Source organism: Tasmannia lanceolata, unplaced genomic scaffold (genome assembly GCF_043159265.1).
Source record: "Tasmannia lanceolata isolate RefF3 unplaced genomic scaffold, GAP_Taslan_0.1 ptg000003l, whole genome shotgun sequence".
Lineage (NCBI taxonomy): Eukaryota > Viridiplantae > Streptophyta > Magnoliopsida > Canellales > Winteraceae > Tasmannia > Tasmannia lanceolata.
In genome coordinates, this window is record NW_027518680.1 from 21,267,065 (window position 1) to 21,278,437 (window position 11,373).

An 11,373-nucleotide genomic window follows, 5' to 3' on the forward strand; every position below is an offset into this window, starting at 1 on the left:
ATGTTGATCATCGAAACAGACGTAAGTGTAATTAAAGACACTAAGAGATTTTTATCAAATAATTTTGATATGAAATACTTGGGAAAGACAGATGTAATTCTGGGTATTAAAATAAAAAGAAACCCAGAAGAAATAATTTTAACTCGGTCTCATTATGTAGAAAAAATACTAAGAAGGTTTAATCAAGTTGATTGTAAACTAGTATTATGTAAGAATAAAGGAAGTATAGTAAATCCACTTGAATACTCTAGAGTTATAGGGACTCTAATGTATTTGATGAACTGTACTAAGCTAGATATAGCCTATGCAGTGGGTAGACTCAGTAGCTATACCAGTAATCCTAGTAGTGATCATTGGAAAGCTCTAATTATAGTATTGAAATATCTTAAAGGAACCATAAACTATGGTTTACATTTCACTAAATATCCTATTGTACTAGAGGGGTATAGCGATGCCAATTGGGTATCTCGATTTGAGACCAAATCTAGAAGTGGATATGTCTTCGCTCTAGGAAGTGCAGCGGTTTCTTGGAAGTCAACCAAGCAAACGTGTATAGCTCGATCCACAATGGAGTATGAGTTCATTGCTTTAGAAAAAGCAAGTGAGGAAACCGAGTGGCTTAGAAAAGTTCTGTCTGATATTCCATGTTGGAATAAGCCAGTACCAGGTATTACAATCCACTGTGATTGTCAAGGTGCTATTGGAAGAGCAGGTAATAATGTATATAATGGTAAATTTCGACACATTCGTCGGAGGCATAACTTCATAAGAAAATTGTTGAAGAATGGAGTGATAACCATAGATTATGTAAGATCAATTGATAATATATCAGATTGTCTTACAAAAGGACTAAAAGAAAATTGAGTCATTAGCACATCGAGGGGGATGGGGCTGAAGCCCACTATTTAGATCACCAATAACATGAACCCAACCTATCTGACTGGAGATCCCAAAAAGTAGGTTCAATGAAAAAAATAAGTTATTTGAGTGATTTGTTTTGCACCAAGTTGTATGAGAATTAAGTTCACAAAGCCTATCCTTATGATGTGGGTGCTACCTGTAACGATAAGAGGATGAGTTGTAGGACTCATAATGTTATCTATAGCTGAGTAGCTGGCTAGCTGATTGTCACTAGGGTGCGTAGTTACAGGGCACTCCTGATAAATACACTTATATGAGCGTGGAAGTGTGGCCGCTTCCTATGAGAATTGGGCTAAATTCTCTAGAGCACTCATGAAAGCAGGATATAGCACATGACCAAAAAGTACGACACCGTATGAACTTGTTTATGTTTTCCTTGTTGAAAGGAGGATATACCTCTCTTGTTTTGATGATCAATAAACCCAAATTGATGGTAGTTTGCTAATGGTTGCTCTAGTGTTGTGATTAAGACAGGTATCATTCATATCAACACTTGGAGCAAGAAAAACAAAGGCTAGTCTTGGAGAAAGTCAAGTCTCGCTTGTTATCCTTTGAGCCATATGGTGAATCAAGGGAACCATAAGCACAAGAACATGTTCAAAGACTATATCAAGACAAAGGAAGACTCATGCAAGCACCCAAGAAGATTGAAGATCAAGAAGACTCAAGGTTCATATGTTTGGAATCCATGGGTGTCCTCTTGGCATACTGTGTTTGCATGTTTTTGTGCTTTCAAATAATCTTTTGAACGATTTTTCTAGGGGCATTAATGTATTTGAAAACACATTTTTAAAACCCAAAGACCATGGCCCAAAGCCCCTTGCACAAAATATTTAAAATCGAGTTTTAAAGCAGGGCCAGGCGACAGGGATAGGCCGCACGACCGCGGGATGGAACATGGAAATCCAGGACATCTCGAAATCTATCGGGCTGGTCGACCGAGCCAACTAGGTTGACCGTGGAATGATTTCTCAATTTTGAGAAATCATCCAGGTTGGTCCCGGCGGACGACCGCGACCCCCTCGGTCGACCGCGAGATTGTTTTCAAGCCAAAATATTTTTCGAACAGGTAGCCCTCGGAGGGCGACCGCGGTTACCCCGGTCGACAGCGGTGATAAAAATTCTGAAAATAAAAATGAGACTCCCGATAAGGGCGGGCGACTGCAGTGGCTCGGTCGACCGCGCCTGTTCGGCGAAAGAGTCGTTTGAGCCTGCGAGTGGTAGGTGCAACTACCCCACCTACCCAGTTTTATTACGGTTTTACCATTGAGGTTTTTTAAAACAACTATGAGTATTTAAACATGAAGAAAAACCTCATTTCACACCTTTTGAATCATTATTAAACCCTAGAGGTTTTCTCTTTCAAAATCAAAAGGATTTTTCATCAAATCTCTTGAACACTAAAACTTGCATTCATTTCTTGCCAAGAGGTACTCCCCTAAGCATTTAGTTTCAATCATTGGGAGTCTTGTGAGCTTTGAGAGTTGTATTCGCCTTAAAGAGGCTTGAGATCTTTTCATTTTCTTTCTTCCTTCTTCTATTTGTATTTGGAATTGCAAAAAAGAGTTTCTTACTTCAAGGCCGCGGTGCAACGAAGAAGAACGTCCTTGGAGGCAGAGTTGTAATACAAGGGTGTGTCCCCTTGTGGAGGCTATGATCGCTTGTATACGCTTTGTGATGCGGCGTTGAGGAGCCTTGCCATAGTGGAGAAAATCCCAAGGAAAGACCAAGTACTTGGGTAGTGGAGTAGGTCAAGTTATGACCGAACCATTATAAAATCATTGTGGTCTCCTTGCTTTCTCTCCTCTCTCTTGTGGTGTGATTGGTAATATCTTTACTCTTTCTATTAGGATATAATCTTCAACAAGGGTTAGAACTAACTAGGTTAATTTCACAAGCCCATGCTTTTGAATAGAAAAAATTTAAAACACCCAATTCACCCCCTCTTGTGTGTTGCCCTTCGGAATTTCACTTGGTATCAAAGCTAAAGGCTCTTATAGAGATTTTAGATCCTAAAATCTATAAGAGAAAAATCCATGGCAATCGATCCTCCTCCATCCTCATCTAATCCCCTTCCTACTCCGGTTGCTCCCTCCAGGTATATTGAGGGTTTTGCCTCAAATAAACCTCCATATTTTAAAATGGCCTTTTATTATGGATATTGGAAAATTAGAATGGCCTTTTATTTAAAATCCGTAGATTTTAAAATTTGAGAGCTAGTCCAAGATGGGTACATTGAACCCACAACGGATAGGAAGGAATGGAGTCCCGCTGACAAGAGAAAGGCTGCATTGGATGCCAAAGGAGTAACACTACTATTTTGTGCTCTCTCTCCTGAGGATTTTAATATAGTCTCAACTTGTAAGACGGCTAGGGAGATTTGGACCTCACTTGAGACAATTCATGAAGGGACGACTCAAGTGACGAAATCTAAGGTTAACATGCTTATTAGTGATTTTGAGGCCTTTGAGATGCATGAAGGAGAGTCCATCTCCAACATGTTCACAAGGTTTACTAATATTGTAAATGAGTTGAATGCCCTAGGAAAAACTTACACAAATTTTTAGTTGGTTCAAAGACTCCTTAGATGCTTCCCGGATTCTTGGGATCCAATGATCACGGCAGTTGAGCAATCAAAAGACTTGGATACCCTTCAACTTGACGATCTCATGGGGAACCTAATCACCCATGAGATAAAGATGAAGAAGAAGGAAAGCAAAAGAAAAGGAAAGAAGGAAGAATCAAAGAAGAAGGATGTAGCTTTCAAAGCCAAAGTTCACAGTGATGAAGATGACAGTGATAGAGAGCTAAGCATGAAAAGCGCAACCTCGGAAATGCCTCTCCTCTCCAAAAGGATCTCTAGATTTGAAAAATTCAATCGGAAGAATCAATCATCAAGAAGAAGCAAATCCCCAAAGAGAGACAAAGATAGAAGAAGACGAGAAGATGATGATTCGATTCGATATTTTGAATGCAGCAAAGAGGGACTCATCCATACTAAGTGCCCACTACTCAAGAAGGACTCGCTTAAGCCATCCCAGATGACAAGAAGAAGAAGAGCTTCAGCGCCAACTGGGATGGCTTAAGCGACACATCACGGAGTAACTCGAGTGGAGATGAGAAGTCCAATTTCGTATGCTACATGGCAAGCAATCCATCTCAACTCAATCTTGGGTACCTAAGGGCAAGACTTAAATCCTTTTTGCAGGGGTGCTTGAGCTCAAGAGCCATAACGGATAGATGGTACTTAGACAGTGGATGCTTAAGGCACATGACTGGAGGTCCCGCCAAATTTTCAAGCATTGTCATGGGAGACCAAGGACATGTCACTTTTGGAGACAATGGCAAAGGAAAAATCACTGGGGAAGGTACTATTAAGTTTAAAGGCCTTAGTATAAAAAATGTTTTTCTTGTTGAAGGCCTACATCAAAACTTGCTAAGTATTAGTTAACTATGCGATGTTGATTGTGAAGTTTTATTTAAAAATAACAAATGAATAGTTAAAAAAGATAAAAGAAAGTAAAATCAAATTTGTAGCGGCTAGAGATGAAAGTCTATATTCATTGGTCCTAGAAGAGCTAGATGACCAAGACGTGAAATGTCTTTCCTCCGTAGAAGACAATTCATGGATTTGGCATAAAAGGCTAGGCCATGCAAATATAGATCTAATGTCGACCTTGCTTCCAAAGAGATTGTGAAAGGTTTACCCAAGTTAAAATATGAGAATGATATTGTATGTAGAGGTTGTCAACTTGGTAAACAACATAAAGATTCTTTTAAACCCAAGCATATCATATCTACATCTAGAGCATTACAATTAGTGCATATGGATTTGTTTGGTCCCATGAAAATATGTAGTTTTAATGGTAGAAGATGTGTTTGTTATTGTTGATGATTTCTCTAGATTTACTTGGGTTTGTTTTTTTGAAAAAATTTGTACTTTATGCAATAGATTACAAGTTGAAAAAGGTTGCAAGATTTCAAAAATTAGGAGTGATCATAGAACTGAATTTGAAAACATTCACTTTAGTTCATATTGCAAAGAACATGGAATTGATCACAACTTTTCAACACCTAAAACCCCACAACAAAATGGTGTAGTGGAGAGGAAAAATAGGGTTCTTCAGCAAATGGCTAGGTCTATGCTTCATGACAAAAATGTGCATAGAATCTTTTGGGTGGAAGCCGTTAACACAGCTTGCTATGTCATTAATAGAGTCATGATTAGGCCTTACACTCACAAAACACCTTATGAGCTTTGGAATGATAGAAAGCCTAATATTAAATATTTTAAGGTGTTTGGATGTAAGTATTATATCTTGAATATAAAAGATAACCTTCACAAATTTGATGCCAAATCCGATGAAGGTATTTTCCTTGGATACTCTACTAGAAGTAAATCATATAGAGTATTCAAAAGAAGAACACTATGTGTTGAAGAAGTTATCCATAATTATTTTATTGATGGGCAGCCTCCAACCTCATAATCAATTTAAGTTTGTCATCATCAAAAAGGGGTAAAATGTAAGCCCAATGGTACATACCTCTCTTGTTTTGATGATCAACAAACCCAAATTGATGGTAGTTTGCCAATGGTTGCTCTAGTGTTGTGATTAAGATAGGTCTCATTCATATTAATACTTGGAGCAAGAAAAACAACGGCTAGTCTTAGAGAAAGTCAAGTCTCGGTGGTTATCCTTCAAGCCATATGGTGTATCGAAGAATCAAGGGAACCACAAGCACAAGAACATGTTCAAAGACTATCTCAAGACAAAGGAAGACTCACGCAAGCACCCAAGAAGATTGAAGATCAAGAAGACTCAAGATTCATATGTTTAGAATGCATGGGAATCCTCTTGGCATACCGTGTTTGCATGTTTTTGTGTTTTCAAATCATCTTTAGAACCATTTTTCTAAGTGTATTAATGTATTTGAAAACACATGTTTAAAACCCAAAGACCATGACCCAAAGTCCCTTGCACAAAATATTTAAAATCGAGTTTTTAAAGCAGGGCCGGTCGACCGGAATAGGCCGAGCGACCGCGGGATGGAACCTGAAAATCTAGGACATCTCGAAATTTATCGGGCCGCCAAGCCAACTAGGTTGACCGCAGAATGATTTCTAAAATTTGAGAAATCATCCAGGTTGGTCTCGGCGGACGACTGCGACCCCCTCGGTCGACTGCGAGATTGTTTTCAAGCCAAAATGTTTTTTGAACAGGTAGCCCTCGGAGGGCGACCGCGGTTACCCCGGTCGATCGCGGCGATAAAAAATTTGAAAATAAAAATGAGGCTCCCAATAAGGGAGGGCAACCGACCGTGGTTGCTCGGTCGACTGCGCCGGTTCAGCGAAAGAGTCGTTTGAGCTTGCCAATGGCAGGTGCAACTACCACACCTACCCAGTTTTATTACAGTTTTGCCATTAAGGTTTTCTAAATCAACTATGAGTATTTAAACATGAAGAAAAATCTCATTCACACATGTTGAATCATTATCAAACCCTAGAGGTTTTCTCTTTCAAAATCAAAAGGATTTTTTATCAAATCTCTTGAGCACTCAAACTTGCATTCATTTCTTGCCAAGAGGTACTCCCCTAAGCATTTAGCTTCAATCATTGGGAGTCTTGTGAGCTTTGAGAGTTGTATTCGCCTTAAAGAGGCTTGAGAGCTTTTCATTTTCTTTCTTCCTTCTTCTAATCGTATTTGGAATCGCAAAAAGGAGATTCTTGCTTCAAGGCTGCGGTGCAACGAAGAAGAACATCCTTGGAGGCGGAGTTGTAATACAAGGGTGTGTCCCCTTGTGGAGGCGGTGATCGGTTGTATACGCTTTGTGATGCGGCATTGAGGAGCCTTGCCATAGTGGAGAAAATCCCAAGGAAAGACTAAGTACTTGGGTAGTGGAATAGGTCAAGTTGTGACCGAACCACTATAAAATCATTGTGTGGTCTCCTTGCTTCCTCTCCTCTCTCTTGTGGTGTGATTGATAATCTCTTTCCTCTTTCTATTTGGATATAATCTTGAACAAGGGTTAGAACTAACTAGGTTAATTTCACAAGCTCATGCTTTTGAATAGAAAATTTTTAAAACACCCCCTCTATTGTGTGTTGCCCTTCGGAATTTCACTTATTCCTTTACCAAATTTCAGTCGAGATTATAGATATTTCGGCCCAAAAAACTTGTTAGTTTACCGAATTTCGGCCGAAATTTCAGGATTTCAGCTGAAATTTTGGTTTCAGCTTGGTCCGAAATTTATGCCGAAATAAAAAAAAATAAAATACAAACCCACTTATTAAGCTTACGGGTTATTTACCTTCTGTCAGTAATGATTTCTTTCTTTGTTTTGGTTTTTTGCCTCTTTTATATTCTATATTTGGGTGAGTGAATAAAGCTTTGTGAAGATATACATTTTTTCTCTACATATGGAGTTTTTAAACTATCATCTTTATGCTTCAGGTCACAAACTGAATTATGCTGTTCAAATATTTGGGGAAGGCGAGCGAGTATGGACTATGACCACAAGCTATCATTTTTTAATCACTTATGTGAAATCTATAGGTTTTGTATAATTCAACCTTGCATTTTGTGGAACAAGAAGGGAATTTTGAGGAGCAGGTTTCATGAGTTGTATGATGTGCACTATATCTTTTTTCTTTATGAATTGTGCTAGGGAACATATACATTGTCTTTTGTAACTCATAAGAACTAAGAGTCCTTTTTCGAACGTTTTAGGCATTATTTGCATTTGAAGTACATCATTTTACAAATTCATTTTTTTAAAACTGCGTTAATGCATCTTTTATGATTTGTTTAATTTTTTCGGTCCCCAGTGCATTGCATGGGTACATTGTTTTTCTAATATATATCATATATAAGTTCGGGACAAGGAGATTGAAGGTAAGAAAACCCAAGAGATAAGTACGGGAGATGGAACTTTTTCTAGGGAACAACATCATGGAGCTTACAATGAAAGGGATGTATAAGGTACAAAAAGTTAAAGGGGAGTGATAAATCGACTCCCCAAATTGATAAATCGACTCCCCTTGTTTCTTTCTCTCTCCTCTAGGTTAGAGAGAGAAAGAGGAGAGAGATAGACACATGGGGAGTCGATTTATCAAAAGTTAAATAGTCCAAAATATGACCTAATCATTCATGTCAATCTAGTAAAGAAGATTCCCATAGGCTTGAAAGTCTCTCTCTCTCTCTCTCTCTCTCTCTCTCTCTCTCTCTCTCTCTTGTAGACCATACATGTTGATGGTTAGGGCCGGTGACTAGCAAATGTAGTGCAAAGGAAAAAAGTAGAGCGACAATCAAATCAAATGGGCAAATTTGAGAATATGCAAAATCCATCCGTTGGATAAATATGACATTGTCATATGGACAATCTTCTCATCTTATTGTTACATTAACTTAAAATAAATCTCCCTCACCAAAATTGAAAAAGTCATCAAACTGAACTGAATCCACCATAGGATCCAAGTCCAAGTTATTAGGACTGGTAGATGTGTACACACCAAAGGCGACATCACCGGAATCCGATTCCAACGTCTGCCCATATGATTCCAATGCCATTAAATCCGACAACATATGAATTACCGACTCGTTGTTGTGATGGAGATCAATCAGCTTCTCTTGAAAAGTATCCTGTTTAATTGAGGAAGAGGATGAGAAGCAAGGGTTCTCTTGTTTCCTTATGAAGGGTGACTGAAAATTCAGTAAAAAAGGTTCCCTTTGAGGAGAATCGAAGACAAATTTAGGGTTTTTATGGAGATCTTTGCATGTATGTTGCCCCATGTAAGTGATCAGATAGGTGTTAGGATCGTCCTCTCTTCCTTGCACATGCTTAATTGCCTGGCATTCTTGGTCATTTTTATGGGTACATCTAAAATAGCACCTGTTATACAATAATAATAATCAAAAGGAATTAATTCATAATCGAGAATAATATGATTTTGAACTTAAGAATGATTTATTTGGAAAATTGAAAGATATTGTAAATTTGCCTTGGTAAAACATAGATTGAACTGGGTCCAGAAGACAAATCTCTAATCCCCCTTTTTAGTTACTACAATACTCTATTTCCCAACTTATTATTATATGTAATACATTTTTATGTAAGGAAATGATATGTCCACCATCTTGAGTTTGCTCTTTTGCCTGAAATGATTTCATTATCAGGAAAAGACAAACGGAAGGGGGCGGGAATGATATTTCCCTTTTCTATCCTGCAAAAGTAGAAGGGGGTATAGAAAAAGACCTTGGATATTTGGCTCCATGAATTTCTTTTTGCCCGTATTTTCTCCAGGCATAGCCATCATCAAGAGCTGCTGCTGAGACCTTTGTCCATGTCTCTGTAGTTGTTCTTCTGCAACCAAGAAAAATTAAATTCATTTTTCGTAAAATACATAAAAATAAATTACAAAAGGTTCCTCTTTTCTCTTTCTAATTTGAAAAAAAAATTCTTAATTTCTGTGGCGCCGGTTCCCAGGTGGAAGAATCTTTTGGTTGGAGACCTTGTACTGAGAACCAGGGTCTAGACAAGGATCCTAAAGATGCGGAGTTCTACAATTCCAACTAAACTTTTTAACGAAGGCAAATGATCTCTCACGATCATGCATGCAAATTTTGGAATGGAGGAGGGGCCATATTTATCATCAATGAAAAGCTATGTGTACCCTCCCAACTTTCCTACACAAAAAAAGGTAAAGTAAAATATGTACCCTCCCTTTGATTGACTTGCATCCCTGCCAGCTAAGCCACTGATAATCTAACATGACCAAGATCCCCCACACTTAATCAAAAATTACTAATTTATCCAATATTCTAACAAAAAATAAACTAAAATCAAAATCTAATCACCTTCTCTTTGTAGGTCTGCTCTGATCTTTCGCCGTCACTGGAATCTTCACGCTCTCATCGGTCAATTTGTTCATGTGTTCATCAGAAAGTGACAAACATGCTTGAATATTCCGGGGATTCTGACCACCCCCTCGGCCTTCGTCAGAATTCAGCGCGGTGTAGCTTCCTTCGATCGATTGTAAGATTTTCTCGACAAGGGTCTCCATCATCTTCGATTCCGAAACGCCTTGGAGATTTTGGACTATAATTCGAAGCTCCGAGGCGAACTTGTGACCGTTGATCAGCCCATGCTTCACCATTTTCCGGTCCTCGGAAACATATCCCGGCCAAGGTGGAGACTCCATTTGGCTTTTGCCTTAGGGTTGTGCTTTTTTTTTTTTTTTGGGTCTTGTAAGAGTTAGGTGTAGGGGACAGTGTTATCCGCTTTTATGCATTGAGAAGTAAAAGGGATTGAAAATGGAAGGAAATGTAAAGGAAGCTGATAAGAAGAATTATCTCTTCTAGATTATTATTATGCAAGGTGGTGACGTCATCATAAGACATCATATCGTTTGATACCGCTTGCGTAGTTGTAAGTTAGTGGACAAAATGTCGTGAATTAGTGAACAAAATGTCATGAAATGACGTGATTACCCTCATAGTGAGAAGATGATAGGAAGACGCGCGTGCAGTTAAGGGTGTCAATTTTGGCTCGGGCTCGGAGGCTCGCTCGAGCTCGGCTCGAAAAAAGCTCGGCTCGAGCTCGGCTCGAATCCTTAACGAGCCGAGCCGAGCCGGCTCACCAGGCTCGTTAAGCTTAACGAGCCGAGCCTAATTTAGTCCAGGCTCGGCTCGGCTTGGCTCGTTAAGGCTCGTTAAGAATTTAATATATTTAAATATATATATTATATATTAATTTATACATTAAAAAGAGGGGCAAAATATGTCACTTCATTTTTGGAACCCCATTTGTTACTAGGACCACCCCCCATAGTGTAAAAAAAGTAGTCAAATTACACTAGTAGGGCTGTCCAGGGAAGATGAGGGGTATGAACATAATATAACCCGAGCTCAGTAAGGCTCGCGAGCCTGACCGAGCCGAGCCGAGCCCGAGCCTGGTTCGAGCTCGAGCCGAGCCGAGCTTTTGAGCTTAACGAGCCGAGCCGAGCTTTTGAGCTTAACGAGCCGAGCCGAGCCTGGCCAAGCTCGGCTCGGCTCGGCTCGGCTCGTTTACACCCCTACGTGCAGTGGTTGTCCCAAACACCTAATTCAATGCCGCCCCGTGTACCTCTAGAGGAATATAATTGGGATTTGTGAAGTATATAAAAGCATTTTAGTCAATAAAAAAAAACGGGCATCATGACTCAGTTGTCAGCATATTTTGTTAATTCATATGAGATTCTACATGAAATGTGAGTGTGTATCTTTAATCCCATAAAAAAAATTATACTAGGGCCCACCTATTTGGATTATCTACACCACTCATTTGATGATGCCCTGCAGTAGATTAGATTGTGCCTAAAAAATTCTCCATATGATGATTCTAACCCTTTAACTTGCAGCAGTTTTTATACTCTTATTTTTTTAATTTTTGAACCGTACGTTCATTTTACAGCAA

The 11,373-nt window shown here is 39.0% G+C and overlaps 1 protein-coding gene and 1 pseudogene across 1 annotated transcript; one reads left to right on the plus strand and one right to left on the minus strand.

The window, feature by feature from the left end:
- Positions 1 to 267: 267 nt before the first annotated feature.
- Positions 268 to 7,541, plus strand: LOC143867205 (secreted RxLR effector protein 161 pseudogene; annotated as a pseudogene).
- A 786-nt stretch (positions 7,542 to 8,327) lies between these two features.
- LOC143867219 (WRKY DNA-binding transcription factor 70-like) lies at positions 8,328 to 10,487 on the minus strand. Its single transcript, XM_077376067.1, has 3 exons — positions 9,777 to 10,487; positions 9,175 to 9,282; positions 8,328 to 8,811 (listed from the first exon to the last, which is right to left on the minus strand). Exons 1-3 carry the CDS (start codon positions 10,118 to 10,120, stop codon positions 8,328 to 8,330), a joined length of 936 nt encoding a protein of 311 aa, XP_077232182.1. The 5' UTR covers positions 10,121 to 10,487.
- Positions 10,488 to 11,373: the final 886 nt, after the last annotated feature.

Excerpts from the sequence above, each read along its gene's own strand:
- LOC143867219 (XM_077376067.1), bottom strand. The coding sequence starts at position 10,120 with ATGGAGTCTCCACCTTGGCCGGGATATGTTTCCGAGGACCGGAAAATG. Across the intron at positions 9,283-9,776 it reads AGCAGACCTACAAAGAGAAG|AAGAACAACTACAGAGACAT; the intron begins GTGATTAGATTT and ends TCTTGGTTGCAG. Across the intron at positions 8,812-9,174 it reads CATGGAGCCAAATATCCAAG|GTGCTATTTTAGATGTACCC; the intron begins GTCTTTTTCTAT and ends ATTGTATAACAG.